Genomic DNA, 23,905 nt, shown 5'->3' with positions numbered 1-23,905 from the left:
TCAAAAGGAAATTAATAGTGCATTTTTCTTTTGACAATTTTATGAGAGGCTTCATATTTGACACACACATTACTGAATCTGAACTCATAAAATGCTGGTGTTGAGGAGGTAATGAATACATGCACAGAACATAATCTAGGAGAGTTCACTGCTCTCAAATACACAATATTGAAAGAGCTTAATGATATAGAATTGTTCCTTCACCTGCTGTACTTTCTGAAACATATTTTCAGAGCAAATGGGATATTTGCTAAACATTTAAGCAGAAAATCCTAAATCGCCTTGAAGAAAACACCATATTTCTAAAGCTCTGAAACCTTTTTAACTTTGTTTTAGATATTTTTGTTTTATTTTTTTAAAGATAAATAAAGCAAAAGTGAACCAATGGCAGAGGATAAGAAATATATTTGTGCTGGATAAATCTCCATTATGATTGTTAGCAGGACTGACAGAGGATGGGAAACTGAAATTGATATGCTGGTCACAATATTTTTGATGAAATACGCTGTTTCACTGAGGCAGAGATGTATCGGTTTTGACTAAGTTCATTGAGAAGACAGAGAGAAAGACTTTCTCCACCCACACCGCCTTCCACAAACTTTCTGAATTGAACAGTTCTGGTTTCAATCCAAAAACGGACATTTCAACAAAATTCTGTCTTCATTAAAATGTTTGAGAGTTTTTGCTTTCATTCCAATGCAGAACGAAAACAAATTTTGAAACCTCCAATTGGAAGCAAAATACAAGCGTCATCTTTTGGCAGGCTCTACTGTTCATAATGTAGTCCTTACTGCATTGCTTTCCTCATTTATGTTGGCCACCTAAAATATTTGAGGTCCTGAATCTCCAAGGCCAGAGGTGTACCTGATTCTTGAGGGTTCCCTTTGGTACAAAGATTGATGTGTGGAAATTGTGGCAGGTTGTGGATTTGGCTTCCATACACAGATACATTAATTCATACTTTGGCTGGATCATGATGGAAAAACTAAAGGATAATTAGCTTTTCCCTCAGTCCTCCAATCAGTTCTGTAGTTGATTCAGAATGATCAGAACTGCTCCTGGGTAGCTGCCGTACTTGGACACTGAAGTACAAGTGTACTGTGATAATCTGAAGTACTTGAGCTCACAACTTCTGGTTTATCTGGGATGGGTCTGGTGGCAATTTTCAGGGAGGGATACTTGGCTCTTTAAGTTGTTTACCTCCTTTCTCCACTACAGTCTGGGCTTGATGACCTATCAACACATGATGAAAGACTTATCTGTTTTCTCAGGCCTTTGTTGAAGGCAGGGTGGAAAATTACTGAGGGGATGACTGGAAAGGTTTGGATGGATGATGTATGGGGTTGATAAGATTTTTGTATGAGGGCTGTTTTTCTTTTGGAGAACTCTGAGGTGCTCTGTTATAATATTTTATGAAAATGATATACATTTTATACTGTGCTTTGAATCTGAGATAGGCACAATGACTACATTTGAATAAATAAATGTAAAACTTCACTTTACCCATTTCAAGACCAGATTACCTATTAGAGATTGTCCAGATCTACAAATTTGAGTCTATTCTGGACAATCTAATGTCATGACTGGTATTTGATGCCATTGCATTATGCCCTTAATCAACATGTCATAAAGAAAAAGACATGTCTTTAGCTTCAAAAGATCTCTGGCTTGAAGTACAACAAGACTGATGTCCATCAGCCTAAGAGTACCCTACCCCTTGTGTTGCTGTCAGGAGACTCGGTGGGATCCATTTATTCTGGGGGTAGAAGGGCCTATGTAAGGTCATGTTGAGTCATACTGCCTCTTGGGGAGAAGCAGAAGGCATTCCAAACCTCTCAAACCTCCTGGGCTTGCAGTTGTTACATAATTGCAACTACACCTATTTGTGGAGTACAGCTTACTTTGCAGGCCGATGTACGGGTGGGGGAAGTCTGCCTGGGCCTTACTCAAGCCATCTGTGGGACAGGAATGTTCCTTATTCCATCAGCTTCCTCAGACTTCTCCACACCTGTGTAAAGACAGGCAAAATCTGCCCCATAATAGGTGAGAGCTTTCTAAATTCTGTTCCTGAGAAAGTGAATTTTTAAATGGAAGTCAAATCTGGAGGCTGGAAACAAGAAGCCAAGAAACTGAATTTAGTGGGGAGCTAAGGAAGCATTCATCCTCCTTATTTAGGATTAAACTTTGCAGATGTCTTGTAAACCTCGGTATTATCGCAGCTAAGGAAGGTCTAGTTTGTGGTGAAGTGGAATATTAATGGTCATTGAGTTTAAACTAGATGCAATAAGGTGAAGATTTTCAACTTTTCTTGGTAGTCAGCATGAGAGAGAAAGCTGAATGAACCAGTTTTGCTTTTCTAATGCAGATAAATGTGTGGAGGCAATCGGGCTAATTGCATTTAAAGTTAGACATGTGCTTCAATACCTTGTTGAATGCGGGCCTGTGTAAACTACCATCCTCCAAAACCTGAAACATTATTAATTCCTATTATTATTTCCACCCAGATGACTTTGTTCCCCTTGCTTCAAGTGTTCTCTCTCTTTCCCCTGCTTTCTCTCTACAACCCCCATTTAGTGAAGAACAGATCGTTAAAGTGACAGGTTTTTTTAAAAATAAATAAATATCCAGGACATTTTTTAGCCAACTACATGACAACTGTAAAATCAAGACATACTTCTGTCTACTGAGTCAGCTTTTTTTTAAAAAAGTGTTAATGTGAATTGTTGATGCTACAAGCCAACTAAATACATAATGTATAGTGTGAAGGAAGCTGCTTTATACAAAGCAATATTCGCATTTGAAATAGTTATTTGAGATTCTGATTGGAAATAGAACAGAAACTACAGGAAATCAGGAGACAGTGGATAGTATCTCCTTCAAAAAGTGTGCCAAAAATGTCAAAATGACCTTAGTAAAGACACCAACATAAAAGTCAAAGAGAAAAAAAAAAGCCAAAAGAAAATATGCAAGATACAGCAAATGAGAACAAAATAAAGACAACCAACACCCTAAATTAGTAGCATTAAAAGTAGCTGTTTTATGGATGAAAGATATATGTAAATATTAAAAAAGTTTGCATCTTCTATTTGTTATAGTGGGGAATTAAGAGTGATTTTAAAAACTCTTAAATCCTAGAAATATTGTCTGTTCTTTAAAAAAACAAGAAGCATTGATAAAAAAGAACTGATAAAGGAGCATTTAGTTTTAATTGCAGCCAACAACTAGAACTCAAACTGGGTTTGTCAGTCAAAAGGTGCACTTGTTAACAATGTTAGTGTGGACTTCTAAAAAATCTGTAGTCGGTTAGTTGGAGGTGGAATTGTTTGGAAATCTGTCAAATGCAATAACTAATCAAGGAAGAGAAAACTCCCATATCACAAAATGCTCTTGCACTCAATGTACAAAAATTATAGTTCAGAAATATTTGTTCTGTAATTGTTACCTTTTTGACAAGTTATAATTTTCCTCTGCAGCTGAAGGCACAAATCATTGAGATGGTCAGCTTGCCAGTACTTTAGAAATACTTTTTGGACTCCTATCTAAAATACAAACAGCAGAGAAACCTTTACCATCAAGAAAAAAAAGGGCAAGATGATAATAGATAAATAATGATCACACATAAAGCATCTAGCAAATGGTTGAGATGAGATCAGAAACGTAAAATACATCACAATACCTGTATCTGGTGCTTTTCCCTTCCATTTATAAGACCACAAGGAAACACCTTGCTTTTGAAACTTTCCGAACATGCACAGACAATACAAAAAATCCTTAGCAGTTCTTTTTATGTACCTGTTTCAAAGATATTTCTTTCCAGCAGCCTTAAAAAATCTGCGTCTTTATAAACAGTGATTACTGAGAAAACGGGAGTAATGATTAAGTAAGAGTTGCCTCATATGCTATTTTCTTCTCAGGACTTTTGTGGAAGAAGCATTTCTTTGCTACTTAGAATTTTAAAGAAGACACAAGCACTCAGTGAGCTATGCTTAACGATGAAGAATATAGCTCCTTTTGCTGCTGGGATTGCTATTCAACCTGTATGGTTAATAGGTGTATTGATTAATTTGTAAAAGTCTGGCAATAATTGCACAAATTATTCCAAATTTTACTTGCTTGTAGCCTACAGGCCTGTTACACCAGTGCAGCCCCATTGAAAATATTTTCTGTGGGGATGCCTTTGTGTGACTGACAGCAGAATTTGAAAAAACAACCTTTGTACAAATGGACAAAAAAGCTCAAATCATCATAAGCTGACAAACCACAGAAGATATTACAACTTATGTTGTGCTTTCTTCAGAATACCCCATATACGCAGCCAAGGTTACAGAATTAGCATACCACTCTACTGCTGTTTGATTTCAACAAAATCTACAGTCAGTTAATAAAAGCATGTGCAAAACTCTGATTAAATAATTTAAACAATGATTTGGTGCTGGACATGCCTAAAACCAAAGTAAAGAAATGTCAGTACGCAATGATGAAACAAACCAACAGTTTCAAATCTCCCATGTAATCCAGTATGATATTTCCTGTAAAAATTCCTAAATATCTGGAAGAATATGACATTCACAAAACCAAATTTACAGTTGTGGTGGCTTCATTAACTTACACTATGTTGCTTGCTTTGGTTTATGTGTGTGTTTTGGGAAGGGGAGGTCCAAAATTGTCAAGATTCACTGTTCATGCTGTAGATACCGTCTAGCTATTCATTTGTTTTGTTTCATTATGTTTGTTGCATTCCCAGAAAGTTTCAGAGGATAGTTGCTCAATGTTTATTACTGCACAGTGTGCTGTCTTTCATTTTTGAAATTGCTCACAATTTTTGGCAGGAAACTGGTGTGACACTTTATACAATATCTACTCATTGTAGTATAAATCTGAGACACAGGTATTAGCAAGGAAATGTGCACACTTTCTTCAACTAACTGTTTTCTATCTGACCACTACTCACAGATATATGTCACTGATAATAATGAACTATGCTAAACTATTAAATATAAATCAAGTCTAGAAACTTAAAACCAAATTCAGAAATGGTTTAGGCCATTCTTCCATTCCTGTGACTTCATGGAGATTGGTGTTTCAGACCAAATGTTCAAAGTGGCCTTCAGTAATTTAGCTCCCTAATTTTGCAGATGAAAATGATAGGTGAGTTATCTAAATTCTGATTTGAGCATATAAATGTTAGTCTTCTATCTAATTTCACCAGTGATGGATAGACATTGTAAAAGCAAAGACTCTTTTCTAAAATTTCTATCTATTTCATTCTCATGCACAATCATCATAGTAAATTAAGCCTTTTGAGGGAGATGGGAACTACATTTCACCAAACCTGCTTTAGTAAGAAACCTACAGAGAATCTTAGGCCTTCTCTACAGGGGAAAATTCTTCAGCATAGCTATTCTGGAATAATTATTCCACTATAGTTATTTTGGAATAATTGTCCCATGTGGATACTCTACTGCAGAATACAAGTGATTTTATTCTGGAATAGATACTCCTTTCACAAAGCGGAATAAAATTACTTTTCATTTGCAATAGAATTTGCAGACTCATTTCTCCCTGCCTTTTACTATACAAGTATACTTGCTTATACAAGCAAGACTGCCCTTTTCCTTGAGCCACAGAAATCCAACCACCACTTCCTTACTCAGCCAAAATGATCTTACCATGGTCTCTAGTGACCTCTTTATACTGCAGTCCATGAGGCCATTCCTCTATGGGGCTATCCTTGATTTATCAGCTGACTTCGCACAGTTGATCTCTCCCTCCTCCCCAAACTTTCATCATTCTATACCTGCCCGGTTCTCTTAATTCTCTGATTTGCACCTTTCGTGTCTCTTTTGGTTTCTCCATTACTCCTTGGCCAGTCTCTACTGCCTTTCCTTAGGTCTCTGTCCTCATGTCCCCCCTTCTTTTTTTCTCTACTATTTTCTGGATAACCTCAAATGTTATCATGGCTTCAACTATCATCTCTATGCCACTCATGCCCACATATATCTCTCCACAAGCCGTCTCTCTTCTCCCACCACATCAAGTTTGTCACTAAGTTCTATGGGTTATCACTAAGTTCTTCATCATCAACTTCTCAAACTCCACCCCACCAAGTCCCACCGCCCCAAACCCCTGTTCTTTTCTTCTCTATCCCTATGGGCAACACATTTACCATGCTGTTCTCATTTCTTGCCTTGATTACTGCAACCTCCTTCTCTCTGGTCTCCCTGCTTCTCACTACTTGACTCCATTCATCCAAAATCCTTCTGTTAGTATTATTATCATTATTTATTATTTGTATTAGAGTGTTTCTCAGAGGCCCCAGTGTTGGGCATGATGACACCCCTTAAAATCACCTTTTCCTTCTACTCTGATTATGTTACTTCCTCTTTTTACCTTCTTTCTAAGGTTTCCACTAGCCTTCTGAATCAAATTGAAGCTTTTCATTCTCAGTTTCAAGGCTCTGCACAGCTGTGTGCCTGCTCTGATTTCTGCATATTACCCCCATAGCTCCACACAACTCTTCTTCCTAACCACCCTCTAAGCATCTTTCTTTCACTCTTTTCATGCCTGTTTCCATGCTGCTATAAAGTCCTCAGGGCAGGGATGATCTATTTTAAATTACCATGACATGTACAGGATCCTAACTACCAAAATATTTAAAATAATAATGCAAAAATATAGACCCTTTCCTGTGTTTATCATTTTCACTTCAGAGGATATATTTTTGTTGAAAAGACGAGTATTACCAACAGCTGATGCTAAATGATTTACTCTCTTTTTCTACAAGCAAATATCTGACTGAATGAGCGGACTAACGCTTCCTCAAATTTGTACATCACTTGTATTTATTCAACACATTTTTGTTTTTGCAATTTTTCGTTTAGCCTTTGGATTGAACATGAAAAATTCACTTTGAGAATTTAAAACTCTTTATATATGAAATTTGTTGGTTAGTTGCACTTAGTCTCATAAGAAACACAGTATAACAGAGCATTGCCAGCAGATCGAGGGACGTGATCGTTCCCCTCTATTCAGCATTGGTGAGGCCTCATGTGGAGTACTGTGTCCAGTTTTGGGCCCCGCACTACAAGAAGGATGTGGAAAATTGGAAAGAGTCCAGCGGAGGGCAACAAAAATGATTAGGGGGCTGGAGCACACGACTTATGAGGAGAGGCTGAGGGGACTGGGATTATTTAGTCTGCAGAAGAGAAGAATGAGGGGGGATTTGGTAGCTGCTTTCAACTACCTGAAAGGGGGGTTCCAAAGAGGAAGGATCTAGACTGTTCTCAGTGGTACCAGATGATGAGACAAGGAGTAATAGTCTCCAGTTGCTGTGGGAGAGGTTTAGGTTGGATATTAGGAAAAACTTTTTCTCTAGGAGGGTGATGAAGCACTGGAATGGGTTACCTAGGGAGGTCAGGCTTGACAAAGCCCTGGCTGGGATGATTTAGTTGGGGATTGGTCCTGCTTTGAGCAGGGGGTTGAACTAGATGACCTCCTGAGGTCCCTTCCAACCATGATATTCTATGATTCGATGATATTCCCTGACTGGATGAGTTTAGAATTAGATGGGAAGCTCAGAGAAGCTTATGGAACTTTATAAGTGAACCCAAAAGGGACACAATCATGACTGAAGCAAATTCATTTTTAAATTTGCGTAAACACTATTTACAATTTTTTGCAACATGTGACAGCTCTACTGACAGTACACCTTTAAACAACATCTATTGTTGGCATGAAACATGAGATTACTTTAGTTTTAATTGAGCTTTGTATAGATCTACCTTTGAAATGAATCTTCTGAAGTTAATCTAGAACATCTATACTCACTCCACAATGTACAATGTTGATGCTCTGTGAGAGGGAGAATAATGAAAATGTTTGGATTTCATACGTCAGTTATGTGTCTCATATAAAACCAGTTTTGAAACTACAGCCTGTCTTCATTTTGGTCTGCTCTCTAATCACATAAAGTTTCTTGCTTGTCAAGGGGGACAAAAAGGTTAAAATGTTCTCCAAGACACTCACTTCTGAATACTTTCAGGACTACAAAGTGCTCTATCTGAGATTGAAATTTTAATGACATTCAGACTCTTATAAATGTAAACCATCTGTGAATTATAGTCATAGTTATTTTAATTAGAAAATCATTAGGGTTTTAATGTTATTTTTCAAAATGATACATTTTTAAAGATTAAGTAAAATTGTCATTGATGACTACCAAAGCTTCAATTACTGCTATTTTTTTTTTTTTAAAGAAAAGGTGTAGGATGCAGAAGTACAGACATTCAAAATTACGGCATGGTCGCTGAGATGGAGTGTAGGTGGTATAAAGGCAGTATTAGTTCATACTTAAGAGGTGTCAAGGGAATCTGTGAAGCTATTCTTTAGTTTAAAAAAGGCAATTTGTGGGAGTGCTGTGTGTTTCTGGCAGTACTTTCAAAATAGCTACCCAGAAAAGACAGACAGTTATAATATAAAGATATTTTACACAACACACATTTTCGCAGTACATTAATGAAATGTGAAAAAAAAACCCTAAAGCTATTGTAAAATTTGTCTTTTTGTGGTATTAATGTCTGTAAAACCATTATAATGACATACACAGTTACAGGGCACAGATATAAGAACTGAACCATTATTTGTAAAAGCACTAACTTTCTGCTTTATTTATGAGCTTTTTCTTACACATTTTTAAGGCCTTGTTCCATTGAGTCTGGCATACTAATGACCTCTGATTCTGGCATGAACCTAATAAGACGTCAGTTCTGCAAATGCTTATGTATGCACTTAGCTTAAGGCACACGAATAGGCCCATATTCACATGAATAACAATAAGCATGTGTAAGTGTCTCAAGAATTGGGGCTTTAGAGTGTCCTCTCCTTGCTGCACTTCCGTTTCCTCTGGCCATGTAAGGGGAAAGGTCCTGAACCAGGAAATGTCTGGGGTTTGTTGGTAAGCAGCAGCTGCATGGTGTGCCAGAAGATACACAGAAGCTGGAGGCAGAGAGGGACCCTTAGGAACTGAATGCAGAACAGGTTTTCACTGCCAGATATCACAGCTGGGCGCAGGTCTCTATGGGACTTGTGGGGAGCTACCTGAGCTTGGCCTGGAAAACTACAAGATCCTATTTGCTAGAATAGAGACTGAATTGGAGAGGGCACTCCAGGCTTCAGGCCTGAAGAGTCCTGACTCTTGACTGGACTGCCCATGGACCTAAACAAGAGCCACTGTTGCTTACTTTAAATTCTAACAGGTTAAGCCCCTGTACCGAGGGTATCTGCAACCTTTCCATTTCCTGCCAGCCTTAGTAAAGTACCCTTTCACTTAGCCTTGTGTCTGAGGGGTTATTGGGACACACCAGGGCTAGTCCCTAAAAGGCTTAGCTGCTGAAGCACCTACTGTGTCTACCTCTGAACCTGGTGTGCTACTGACACCTTGAGGGTTTGGTCTACTTCAGCACTGAGCAGCCCCAATAATTACAAGTGCTTCAAAACAGACCGACAGTTGTTACCTGAAAATGCTAGAAATATGCAGAGGGACCAAAAAGAAAAAATATGTATGTGTGTTGAGACAGACATACAGACAATGAGAGACAGCAACAGTTGGGAGCTGAAAGCCTGGAAGACAAAGCCAGATAAATAAAATAGCAACTACATAGGTATGTGCTGCATGGGAGGAAAGAGATAAAGAGGGAATGAGAAGTACGTAGAGGAGAAAGGAGGCTAAAAGAGGAGGATTGCAAAAGCTTGGCTGTGGAGGAAAGGGTCAGGGGACATGTAATCAGAGAAAACAACATCTGAAGCAAAGAGTTAGGCCTGGACAAAGATATGGGCTGAGATTTAGACACAAGTGCAATATAAAACAAATAAAGAGCTTTCAATCTTTAGGTCTTAACCAGATATATAAGGAAGAGACAAAAAAGGAAGAAAGGAACAGAAGAGAAACACATTCAAGAAGCAAAAAGTTAAAAATAGGAACCTCAGTAGATAGAGCATAAGAGCACATGTGCACACCTAGATCAAAATGAAAGACCCATCCCTTAAAGATCTCTCAGTCCAAGGAGGCTGTGACTAACATTTTTGTTTGTGTCCATTTATGTCACACAATGCAAATACTTTTTTAGTTGGCAAAATAAGGGTCCAATTTACTCCTTGGGTTCCTCCAGCAGAATCTTGCTGTGAGAAGTCCATCTGGAGGGTGGGATGCAGTAATGCTTGCCATGCTTGCTCTTCCAGGATTCCTGGAGCAGGTTGGCTCAGGCCAGGCAGTCAATAGGGCTGGCCAGGCATAAATAAATGGAAAAAAGGGTAATTAAAAGGAAAAGTCACAAGAATAAAATGCCTCAAACTGCATTGAAATTATTTAAAAACACCATAATAGAGACTCAAAATAAATGTATACCCCAATTTTTTTTTTTAAAAAGCCACTAAACAGCAGAGTAAAGGAGGTGGGTAGCAGCAAAAAACCATCCTTTAAAAATTGGAGGTAAAATCCAACTGAGGAAAATAGAAAGGAACATACACTCTGTAAGTCAAGTGTAAAGGTATAAGGCAGGCCAAGAAAGAATTTGAAGAACAACCAGCTAAAGACACAAAAACTAAGCAACAATTTTTAAAGTACATCAGAAGCAGGAAGCCTGCCAAACAATCAGTGGGGCCACCGGACGTCTGAGCTCTAAAGGAGCACTTAAGGCAGACAAGAGCATTGCAGAGAAGCTAAATGCATTCTTTGCATCAGCCTTTGCTGCACAGGCCGTGAGGGAGACTCCCACACCTCAACCATTCTTTTTAGGTCACAAATCTGACGAAATGTCCCAGACTGAGGTCAATAGCAGAGGTTTTGGAACAAATTGATAAATTAAATAGTAATAAGTCACCAGGACCAGGTGGTGTTAAGGTTGTTGTGATGAAACATGCATTTCTTTGTACCTGATAAGAGTCATGGACCAAATCCTGCATTATTTTAAATTCCTCTTTTGCCACTCTGCTGGTGCAAAGTGGACTTCAAGAAATCCTAAACAGGCAGTGGGGGATTCCACTTGCATAAGGATTTAATTTTTTTAAAAAGGCTGAGAACCATAACATTTATAGGTCTTCCAAACTGGAGAGGGTGGTATGTTCAGGAACACTGTGGGTTTCTGCTATACCCCCAATAATTTCTATGAGTAAACCTCCAGCAGCACTGAACTCCTGGCAACATGCTGAGGCAATTGTTCAGTACCTGACTCTGAAGGAAGAGAATCAACCATACTGAACTACCAGTACCATTTCCTGCACGACCTAACATTCCTCTGAATTCTCCCACCCAAGTACCAATCCTGTTCAATTCTCCTCAGTTTATGAGATCTAAATGGTATAAGTGTTGAAGGCCGTCGGAAAGAAAGAATCGCTGAGGGCTCTGGAGAAGGTCAGCTAGAAGTTACACCAAGGGTTAAAGTATTAAGCTAAAACAATGCTCCCAAAAAGCAAAAAATTTATGATTTCTGTTTCTTACCCAAAATAGTATTTCTAATATTCAAAGGTAGAAAGTTCATCTTACCCTGCTAGACTAACCTTTGATAACTACACCGTGCAGTTTTAAATCATAAAACACTTTTTTGGGAATAAAAATGAAAAGTTAGGATGGAGTTTGCAAAGATGCAAACAAGATCTGTATAAAATGACAGAAAAAGGATTAACTGCAGGCTACTGATGTCGGCCAATCAAAATTTAAAGTTGAGAGTTTTGACTAGAAAACTCAATAAGCTATTATGTTAACTCCACCTTTATTGAATTTATATTTGCAAGTTCAACTGTGTGGGGAATGATAATCCAAATAAATGAAAGTTTCCTTCTGTCATTATGTAGTAGAAGATTGTTTGTGCCATATATTTGTCTCAAATATTGCTAACAATCTCAAGCTGTGCATTGTGGGAGTAGTGTGTTTTGCTTAGTAAATATTGTGAAATATTTTTTAAAAATTGATTTTTTAAAAAAAATGAAAATGATAAGAGAATGTGAGGGTTAGAAATCTTTACTAGTGGAATGTGACTAAGGGCTGAAGACCAATTGGTTGTGCCCCACTAAAGTGGATAGTTTGATGGCCCCGGGGTACTTTTATTGAATTTGTCCCTGAATTTACTGGGTCTGATTCTTCTCCCACTAAAGTCAATGGCAAAACTTCCATAGAATCATAGAAATGTAGGACTGGAAGGGAGCTCATGGGGTCATTTAGTTTAACCCCCTGATCTGAGGCAAGACTGAGTGAATTTAGACCATCCCTGACAGGATGTTTGTCCAACATGTTCTTAAAAACCTCCAGTGATGGGGATTACATAACCTTTGTTGGACTTCACTGGGAGTTGGACTGGGCCCATCATTTGAAATCTCAAAGAAGTAGGAATAGTGTATATTGGTTTAGAGATTTTTTTAGGGCTGTCAATTAATTGCAGTTAACTCACATGATTAACTCAAAAAATTAATCACAATTAAAAAAATTAATCGCGATTAATCACAGTTTTAATCACACTGTTAAACAACAGAATACCAATTGAAATTTATTAAATATTTTGGATGTTTTTCTACATTTTCATATATATTGTATTCTGTGTTGTAATTGAAAAGGGTATATTTTTTATTAAAAATGTTTGCACTGTAAAAATGATAAACAAAATAATCAGTATTTTTCAATTCGTCTCATACAAGTACTGTAGTGCGATCACGTTATCATGAAAGAGCAACTTACAAATGTAGATTTTTTTTATTACATAACTGCACTCAAAAACAAAACAATGTAAAACTTCAGAGCCTACAAGTTCACTCACTCCTACTTCTTGTTCAGCCAATCACTATGACAAACAAGATTGTTTACATTTGCAGGAGATAATGCTGTCCTCTTCTTATTTAAAATGTCACTAGAAAGTGAGAACAGGCATTTACATGGCACTTTTGTAGCCAGCATTGCAAGGTATTTAGTGCCAGATAGGCTGAACATTCATATGCCTCTTCATGCTTTGGCCACCATTCCACAGGACATGCTTCCATACTGATTTCTCTCATTAAAAAAATAATGCGTTAATTACATTTGTGACTGAACTCTTTGTAGGAGAATTGTATGTCCCCTGCTCTGTTTTACCCACATTCTGCCAAATATTTCATGTTATAGAAGTCTCGGATGATGACCCAGCACATGTTCATTTTAAGAACACTTTCACTGCAGATTTGACAAAACACAAAGAAGGTACCAATGTGAGATTTCTAAAGATAGCTACAGCACTCAACCCAAGGTTTAAGAATCTGAAGTGCCTTCCAAAATCTGAGAGGGATGAGGTGTGGAGCATGCTTTCAGAAGTCTTAAAAGAGCAACACTCCGATGCAGAAACTACAGAACCCAAACTACCATTAAAGAAAATCAACCTTCTCCTGGTGGCATCTGACTCAGATAATGAAAATGAACATGTGTTGGTCTGCACTGCTTTCGATTGTTATCGAGCAGAACCCGTCATCAGCATGGACGTATGTACCCTGGAATGGTGGTTGAAGAATGAAGGGACATATGAATTTTTAGCGCATCTGGCACGTAAATATCTTGCGAAGCCAGCTACAACAGTGCCATACAAATTCCTGTTCTCACTTTCAGGAGACATTGTAAACAAGACTCAGGCAGCATTATCTCCTGCAAATGTTTGAGTGATTGGCTGAACAAGATGTAGGACTGAGTGGACTTGCAGGCTCTAATATTTTACATTGTTTTATTTTTGAATGCAGTTTTTTTGTCCATAATTCTACATTTGTAAGTTCAACTTTCACAATAAAGAGATTGCAGTACAGTACTTGTATTAGGTGAATTGAAAAATACTATTTCTTTTTTTTTTTACAGTGCAAATACTTGTAATCAAAAATAAATATAAAGTGAGCACTGTACACTTTGTATCCTGTGTTGTAATTGAAATCAATATATTTGAAAATGTAGAAAACATCCAAAAATATGTAAATAAATGGTATTCTATTATTGTTTAACAATGTGATTAATCGCGACTAATTTTGTTAATCGCTTGACAGCTTTAATTTTTTTTACTTGATATATCAATGTGCTAACAATGTTTCCTTTGCAGTAGGCAGCTACAGCTTGTTGTATGGCTGCACACTGCTCAAGTATGTATTTAAATTGAAAAGAAAGCCCTATCAAAACAACAGCACAGAAAAATGATGTGAAAATGTCTTTTGTTAATAAGACTGCACTTTTACAACTCATATTTCAGCAGTTAAGCTAAGTGCAGCAGTAGAAGTGCTTTGTATTGTATGCCAGCTTTAATAAAACAGCTCCTTTTTGTCCTAGTATAATCATCTCCAGCTCAACTTACCCAAATAACAAGCAACCTTTCATAAAACTATCAACACTTTTCTAACAAATACTTTCCTTTCAACATGGAGGCTGCTGAATCAAGCATACTCAAATTGGGTGGCATGGCGCATTCTAGCAATAAGGTTAAACAATTTTTCACCCTTCTGATCTGAAAAAAGTAGTCCAGAGTGTGCTTATTCTTCCTCTACCACTGAATTTATAGGCAACTCTTTTTCTTGTGGTCTCATATAAAGTGGGGGTTATTTCAGATTTCCATCACTTTCTTCTACTTTTTCATAGTTCATTTGGATTATACATTTATCAATCAATCTGCTAGTGCTCTTCAGGGAATAACAGGCAAGAATGCCGGGGAGGACTTTGCTTTGACTTATTCATGAACTCTTACATCAAATAAATTTTCTATTCCAACACTGATTCATTTGAAGTAATCACTGCTGGCAATAGGACAGACTAAATTGGTTATACATGCACCCCCTACCTCTGGTGTGATTTTTTAGTGATGCAGTATAAGATGACTCCTTTTCTCAAGGCTTTGTTCATGGCATCATTCTGTATTATTAATTCTTCATTTTCTTTTCTTTCTGCTTCCCCCCCTTGCCTTTTAAAGATTCCTCTACTGTTGTAGCACAGAGGAGGACATCCATGACAACTGCTGATTGTATAAGCTTCCTCTTTTAGACTGTTATTTAAAGTTCAACTTTCATGATTAGTCAAACAAGTCAAAAAATGAAAAGAGGGATTATGTGGCACACATTACTCACTGATGCTGGAGATGTGGATTCTTGCTTTTATGTCACCTACTGTGCTGGTTAACTCTTGTACTTACTGGGCCTTCACCTACAGCAAACTCACATTTTAACCTTATACTCTGGTTATTTCTCCCCTTCAGTCATGGACACCTCTCTGTCCACTCCCCATAGCTCACCACTGTTAGGGGTATGTGCATGGAGGGAAGGTCGTTTATTTGCCTCAGCGCATCTTCCTTCCCAGTGCTTCTAAGCCACTGAGTCATTACTTCTCTTTAAATTCACCTTAAAAACCTTCTTATCCCTGCATCTTATTGTCTGCATTTCTCAAGTGTTTTGTGATTCTCTGGTTTGAAGGCCATTGCATTGTATACTGTTGTATTTTTGCACAATTCACTTTTCAGCATGTTACATTACCTTACAGCTGGGACATCAACAATGTTTTAGAGATCACAAGTTTCCCTCCCTTTTACAGCAGAGATCCTGTTTAATAATTCCCTTTTCGCATTCCTATCTTTCAGGTTTGTTTTCAAATGCCAAGATCATTGTTCTTGAATTGCAGGCATTTACTGCTGGCCACTGCTTTTTAAATTCTCTTGTTCTAGCACTATTTCTGACTCCCGTGGAGTTCAACTCCACAGACACCATGCAGTGCACTTTCTGACTGGACTACAATATATAATTACAATTCCTCAGCATTTTTCCACCTTGACACTTGAAGCTCCAAATGAAGTTGTGAAGGTTAGTGGCACACTCAGCTAACATACACATTAGAGGGTGCTTTAATAGAGATCCCTATCGTAAGGGTGCAGGGCATAACCCAGAAAGGCACTTACGATATTCAGGCTGAAGCTGAGTTAAGAAATCTGTCTGGGGAAAGTGAAACTATTGAAATGTCTTTGGTCTTTCTTATATAGGAGATCAGATCATATAACCTTCTTGCCTTATAACCTGTGAATCTAGCCCAGATACTGTGCTCTGGTGGCAGCCATGCACAGACATTGGATGGGAGAATATGGACATTTTTATGTAATTGGAAAAGCTTTAAGCAATAAAGACTAATTTACAAAGTATGTACACTTAATTGAGCACCCTCACTCCCAACAAGAGTGCTTACTGATTTTTCTACACATATCAATGATCACAGCTAATGATGTTCCACTAAACTCAGTAAATCAGACTATTTAATTCCAAAGAATATGTGTAATGTCTTACCCACAGCAAAACATCAAAAGAATATATTTTTGCAAAGAATCTGGTGACTCCCACAATTGAAATTACTCCTCTTGCTTGTTTAAAGACCTAAACTGATATTTTAGTTATTTTATAAGTCACAAACCTGCCACCCTTGTAATTTACACTGTTGAAGAACAAGACGACATTTCTCCTTGGCAGATAACTTCTTTTTCTCTCCCAGTGCTGTATCAGACAAGTTCTTATACCTGCAAAAATCAGCAAAGGGATAGTTGCACAAGCAGGTAGTTCACAGGTGTATCCTAAAGTTACAGAGAATTGTAAATGTTGTCTATTGCAATTGTCAGTTGCTATCTCAGTTTCCACATAGTTTAGTGTTCTAAGCACTGAAATTGCAGCCAGCATTCCTGAGTTCAAATGCTAGAATAGAAAATGTCTCTACAGCCAAATCCATTTACTAGATCTGCAGAAATGTCTATGTACACAAGTTTTAAACTGCTAGATGCATCCCCTTATAAACTCCCAATAATGATGTGTATCAGGTGACATTAAAAGTAGCATTTACTTCTTGCATGTTCTCTTGGAGTTTCATCTAAAACTTACTGCAGTGGAAAAACTCTGATTAACTTCAGTGTGCTTTGGATCAGGTCCTGGGAGGGGAAAATATTATTCCAGCAAATCTCACATTAAAAGATGGATATGTAGTAAGAATTCATTTGGAAGTGACATGGTTAAAAAGTGGCTGTGTTTTCTACCAATCTCAAATTAGTACATTTTTTTCAACAATTTGAGGTTTTGAAAAAAAATGACAGAGTCAGAGACTCAAGGAACTCAATCTGTTTAGTTCATCAAAAAAATTGTCTGTACCTATTTTCAAATGATTCCCAGTCTATGAAGTTTTTATTTAGAGATAAGCAAACTGAATTAGCTTGATTTTACATGTGGTATAGTACCTTGTTAAGCACATGTTAAAAAAACACTTCTGTGTCAAAATGTAAAAGGACAATACATATCATTAGTATATCAGATGGCTCCCATTGTGAATGCAGTGTAGTTGTAGCCATGCCAATCCCAGGATATTAGAGGGAGATAAGGTGGGTGAGGTAATATCTTTTATTGGATCAAATTTTGTTGGTAAGAAAGCCTGTCTCTCTCACCAACAGAAGCTGGTTCAATAAAAGATATTACCTCCCCAACCTTGCCTCTCCTATTGTGAGCTTCAGGTCACATTATTGTCTAATATAGTGTTTCCCAAACTTGGGAAGCCGCTTGTTCAGGGAAAGTCCCTGGTGGGCCGGGCCGGTTTGTTTACCTGCCGCGTCCACAGGTTTGGCCGATCGCGGCTCCTACTGGCCGTGGTTCGCCGCTGCAGGCCAATGGGGGCTGCAGGAAACGGTGGCCGGTACGTCCCTCGGCCCGCACCACTTCCCACAGCCCCCATTGGCCTGCAGCAGCGAACCATGGCCAGTGGGAGCCGCGATCGGCCAAACCTGCGGACGCTGCAGGTAAACAAACTGGCCTGGCCCGCCAGGGGCTTTCCCTGAACAAGTGGCGTCCCAAGTTTGGGAAACCCTGGTCTTGGTATCCTCTAAAGGCAAGTGTTTTTATTTCCTCATGGACAGCAGAAAACCATGTTTTTCTTTGTCACACTCATTATAGAATAGCAGATAATACTGCACAAATATTGAATTGATGGCACAGGTTTATATATGGACGCAATTCAATTTACTTGGAAACATCAAGACCTATCCAGACTTTGCCTTTGTGGAAATGTAACCTGGGAAGCCTCTGAAGTCACAGAGGTTATTCCCTGTACACAGGAAGGTCTTCCCTCATAACTGCAGCCTGAGTCCAGCCTTATGCAGACACACAAACCTGACCCAACTGATTAACATACCATACAGCCATCAGGCTTGGGAGAATGACGTTGAGGGACCTCATGAGCATGCTCAGTGCTCCTCTGATATCCTAACTTGGGGTGGGGGAGGAAGGATATTCAGCCAGCCAAGGGGAAAAAAAACTTTTAAAAGGGCTGGGTGGCATATCTTTGATGGCTCCAGAACAAAGCTATCAACCAGACAAATTTAAGGGATCCACTGAATCAAAACCTCCCACCACTATAAGGGTAATTAGGAGGTGAGAGTCCTCTTCAGCTTGGAGGCACCCTTCCTGATACAGTGCCTGAGGAAACAGGTTAGACAGTTGGTAGCAGAGTCACTCTCTTTATCTCCAACTCCCTCTCCCCCACCTCCCACTTGCCCCCATAGATGAATCTGGATGGGAGAACACCCCATTTCCCTAAATATATGTTTGTTTTGTCAGTGGGGTTAGCTCTGTGTTCCCTGAGTGCACAGCTCCAGAATTCCCAAACGCAAAAAATGAGCAATGTGTTTTGTTCCTTGCGAAGCCAGCTGACCAGTCTGGACCAGAGAGCAGCCACCATACATGGCACTCTGGGGTTATTGCAACTCCTCTCAGTCCCTGTAGTCCTCATAGCTCTTCTTTGCAAGCAGTGGGTTTGTTTGTTTGTTTGTTTTGGAGGCTTGACACTGTTATAGCAGTTTCAGGAAGCTTGTAAATATGGGAAACTCATTCCACTAAGCTCTTCACAGATAAACACATCATCCTATCATTTTCTCCTTCACTTCCCTCTAAGTGCACAATTGACAAGATCCAAAATGATGATGTTCTTGGGATGGAATATTCTTCTGGGTGTATGTTACAGCACAGTAACCTAAAGTAGTATTCTCAAAAGCAACTCACTATTCTATTTACATAGAGCTTGCACACAGACTGTGTCTGTAATTGTAGCTCTACACACACACAGTAAGTCTTCACTCATTAGAAAACACATCACAGACTTGCTTTCAATGGCACCACTTACGGAATAAGGTACTAATCAAGAGGAGCAAGAGTGGCAGAATCTGGCCCTTCCACTGCAACAGAAAGAACATACAAAATGGAGCACACGGGGCACAAAAATGAGGAAGCCCAGCTCAAGAGCTTAAACACACTGATTAGACTTGCTTGAGCTATGTCCGCGAACATTTAAAAGTCTTCTACAAAAGGATAATTCTTTGTGCCACTTCCCCCCCCCCACTTCTTTCTCTTTTATAACTAAGAAAAGTGGAACTGAAGTGATGAAGTTGTCAGTTTTCTCTGTTATAGTCACACATATTAATACAATCCAAAGGTTTCAATTATAAAAAACTTGCTTCAAAGCAACTCTCTAGTTCATTTCCTTATGGGGATTTAAATAAGGAAACTCCAGCATGGCATGCAGTTGCTACCTGGTAGCTAAGTTAAGTGATGTATTTTTAAATAACCAAACAGTTGGGGGAGGGGGGAGGGGGAAGCAAAGCTGCCACTCTAATTCTTCAAGCTGCCATTTCATTCTCTCTTCTTTTTTGGTTTAATATATTCCGTTTGCCAATTTAACATGGCATTGTTCTACGGCTTCTATTCAAAAGATAAATCATTGCAGAAAAACAATCAAAATGAATTTGTTTCCCATGTTTACATTTAATTGCATTTTAAAAGAATGAATTACCATTATAAAACAAGAAAAGCAGGTAGCGCTGCATTGCTGAATTCCAGTGATCCCTTCCCAGGGCACACTCTTTCTCCCACAGCTAGTATTGATCTGGACACCCAAGTGACTGAGGACAGACGCAGGGATGGATTTTAAGCATCAGACTGCAATGTCAGTAAAATTTAATATTGGAGAGGGGCACTATCTGCCCTGTCTCCCTACACCAGACATTTAGATGGGTCCAGTGTGGGATTAACAAGGCATCAATCATATATCCCATAACTGAGGGTAGACTCCCTACTGCCTACCCTAAGGATTCAGCTTGCTCTGCTGAACCCTCTCACATTCCCCCTTCCTCCCTCCCGTAAGGGACAGAAGTTATCAGAGACTCTGGTCTGCCAGAGCTACATGTCTACTTTTTTGCCCGAGACCTGAGATCCACCAGCAAAATCCCATGTCTTGTATTTTCTGGTTGCTGGCCCTTCAGCCTTTTATCCACACTGGACACTGGAGGTGCCAGTGAATAGCTTGCTTGCATCCCTCACCCACATGGCCTTGTATCTCATGCTTACTTAATCTAAACCCTACCTAATTCAATGCCTTACGTTCTGAAGCCAAAGTCTGCCCCAGCACCTGATAAGTGCACTCCATCGTCCCAGAAAAACTCAGGCCTATTGTACCATATGTCCCTGTTCTTCATCACCAAACCACTGGCTTTCATAAAGACTCTGGTAACCTTATGGATCACATTCTTGTATGGTCTATCCATGCAGGCTTGGTTGACAGCTGCCTGCCAAACTCACCTTGCAAGCATCTCCAATCAAATCAGTCTTCTATTTGGCTAGGATTGCATAAACAATTCCACATCTCTATGAATCCTAATGCTTAAACTGAGTCCCAAGCATGTTCCAAGATTATTCTCACCAAGGCATTAATGGTTGAATGGTTGTGGGAAGAGAGCCAGTCGGATTGCATCTCTCTGCTTGGCCAATGGTAATGAGGCACTCAGGGGGAGGAGGGATCTATCCCTGTATACACTCCACTTTATCCTAAAGCTGTCTCGCAGCTTGCAGATCTAATAAAGTTTCCTATTTGTTAAATCAGTGGATGGCAATAGATTGATGTATCATATGCCTGGATTACTTCTTTAGTTTGTTTGTTTAACTAGCAGTCTTCACAGTCAACACACTATTTTTCTGTCAGACATGAGCAAGATATGATCTTTGTTTGTAAAACTTTTCAATGTGCACTCAGACCTCAGGAGTATTATCTATTTGTTTACTTATTTATTTTGGAAGATGGGAGGGATGGATGGGATTTGTATTGGAAAATCTATAATGGACTAGCTGGCATTTCTCAGTGACCTTTCTACTGTGAAGAGAATCTCTATTCTAGACCAGTCCTTTCAAAGGAATAGTATAGAAAAGATGTTTGGAAAAATCATGAGGTAATAGAGACCTTGTAAAAATAGCTCCCAATAAGAAACAGGAGGGAACCTTGGTGAAGTTTAACCATAAAAATTAAAAAAAAATCACTGGGTCCTGATGTTATTCATCCATGGATGTTAAAGGAATTAACCATCTAATTTTTGAAAATTTATGGAGAACCGGAGTAGAAAATGCAAATATAGTATTCCAATTTCCCAGAAAAGGAAAGAACAATTATTCTGCCAATTACTTTCCGACAAATCTAACATCACTCCCTAATTATATTGCTGGAATAAATATTAAAATAAATTAAAAGAACAAATAAAGATCTTGGGGCTTAATAGATGTATGAGAAAAAAGCATCATGAAATCAAAAAGAACAAATCATCAGATCAAATCAGATAAACCCAATTGCTTTGTTATTGTTCTTTTGTTTGTTTGGTTTTTGATAGAATTACAAAAATAATAGATGAAGGGAATGCAAGAGATGGAATACATTTTGTTTTGAGACTGTTTCATGAAAACTTAAAGAAATAGTTAATTTGTTTTGGAGATGCATACACATACATGAATTGCAACCTGCCCAATAGTCTGGAAACAAAGAGTAATAACAAATGACAATGTAATAAAGTTTTGAAGGGAGATACCTTTTGTAGTGGTGCTAGGCTTTTAATATTTTAGTTATTGGCTTGGACTGGTACTGAACAGAATAGGATTAAAAAGAAAGACCTGTAGAAAAGTCAAAATTAAGGGCAGGACATAAAATTGTGCTCTATTTGGAAAAAACTGCAGCCTATTTTACTCTGTGTTAACACATATTCAATGGGAGGAAGATATCTCGAAAGCAGTAATGCTGAAAGAGACAATTTGGCAAATTGACAAGATATCCCAGTTTTATCATGATGTTGATGTTTTTCCATATGATTTCTCAATATCACAGAAAAACTTATTTTATAACAGCTGAAATGTCTGATCTATCAACTTTGAGCAGTCCAAATTTTGTTTCTTTTTTAACTACAAAAAATGGGAAGGGGCATATCTGATAACATCTAACAGTATCTGAGGTGTGTAAACACCAAAGATGGAGAACAATTTTTTAGGATGGCATAAATGGGACATCACTGGGATAATGGTTCAAATTTAAGGAAAAAATTAAGACAGAAAAAAAAATTAAGACTACTGTCAGATCAAACTTTCCATCTATTACCCTTGTCTTGCAATGACCTTCATGTGGATCCATTCCTGAATCAACATGGAGCTCAGGTGCCTATGAAATTGACTAGTCTGAAGTAGTCTTCCAAGGGAAATAGTCACTTGGGACCATTTTAATCTAAACTGGATGAAAAGTAAAAAAATATAGCAAATAATTATGTAATAAAATAATCATACACTGGTGTAGGGGTGGGCTCATGACCTTTTCCATCTCTAATTTTTATAATTTTATATTGGGCTTCATCATCAGCAACCATCACAAGACATCTGAATTTCAAACTCAGGAGAGAAAAAATAACTAAGAAGTGTGTCTTAATCGTAGAGCATCAATTCATGCACTTCATGTAATTAAGCAAGGGTTTCCTCATCTCAGACAATGTGACAGCAGAATAATAAATGGAATTCTAAAGTATATTTCAGCTCTTGGGATTAGTCAATTCAAGGTTGCAAATAAAAGTGAAATCATAACATCTGCTAAAATTTGCATTATAAAACTTTCACATCCTTTTACTTAAAGCTGACATTCCCATTTCATCTTGATAATGCAATATAAATTATTATATTTATTAAAGAGATTGGCAAAAATGACACATTATTTCAGAAATGTCCTTAGCATAAAACATACATACAATCAGGTGGGCGAATAAAAATCAAGTGCATAGCTTTGTCAAAATGCTGCACATGTAGCTAGGATGAGAAGAAACGTAGAAGAAGATAATGAAGGGAACTGAAACTTATAACATATGGGTACAGTGCTCACGTGATGCACCTTTTATCCAAAGACTTAAGTACAATTCCAGGAATAAAGGAAACTCTTGAAATTGCAAAATACTTCTGTAACAGCCGTATTGCTTCAGTTTTACTAAAGAGAACAAATTAATTCTCCCTGATCAGCACAGGGGTGTGGGTAGCCTGGTGTGACAGGGTGTATAAACCCCTCACTGGACAGGAGGGGATTAAGGAGCAACTCTGGATTAAGGAGGCCCCACCCCCTGCCCGTGCTGAGCATGCTTAGGTTGGAGGCAGGGTTTGAAAGGCAGTCAGAGAGCTAAATCAGGGCCAAGGGCTGGCAGGCCAGGAAGAAGAATGTGCTCTGGGAGCTCCAGGGAAGGAGGTGAGCTGAGACCACACCCAGGCCGGTAACAGAGTCCAGCAGCATCCAGAGACTGGGACCAGCCGACCAGAGTGGGAAGCCTGGAAGGCAGCACTCTCCAAGGACAGACGGTGGCCGGCTGGGATGCAGATGGAGTTAGGAAGTCACTCAGAGAAGTGGACTTGAGGCTGACACAAGGCACCACCCGGTGAGCAAAGTCAAACCAGCCTCCCAGGGCTTTGGGTTGGAACCCGGCCGAGGTTTCCCTACCCCACCCATGAACTGCACTCACAAGGCGGAGTTGCTGCAAAGAACAGTACACGTTAGGCAGAGCTGTCACCTATGAACTGTATCTGT

General features: G+C 38.6%; 1 protein-coding gene across 4 annotated transcripts in view; it reads right to left on the bottom strand.

The window, feature by feature from the left end:
- The window catches only part of MYO16 (myosin XVI), a 576,974-nt gene that overhangs the window by 65,214 nt on the left and 487,855 nt on the right, over positions 1-23,905 (bottom strand). For all 4 annotated transcript variants that reach the window (XM_074963511.1, XM_074963520.1, XM_074963529.1 and 1 more), the window contains exons 28-29: positions 16,430-16,532; positions 3,443-3,539 (exon numbers count right to left, since the gene is read on the bottom strand). In XM_074963511.1, the coding sequence (XP_074819612.1) occupies positions 3,443-3,539; positions 16,430-16,532 (200 nt within the window). The remainder of the gene's footprint in view (positions 1-3,442; positions 3,540-16,429; positions 16,533-23,905) is intronic.

This window comes from Natator depressus, chromosome 1, assembly GCF_965152275.1.
Source record: "Natator depressus isolate rNatDep1 chromosome 1, rNatDep2.hap1, whole genome shotgun sequence".
Lineage (NCBI taxonomy): Eukaryota > Metazoa > Chordata > Testudines > Cheloniidae > Natator > Natator depressus.
The sequence above is the reverse complement of the archived record's forward strand: the minus strand, read 5'-3'. Positions and strand labels throughout refer to the sequence as shown.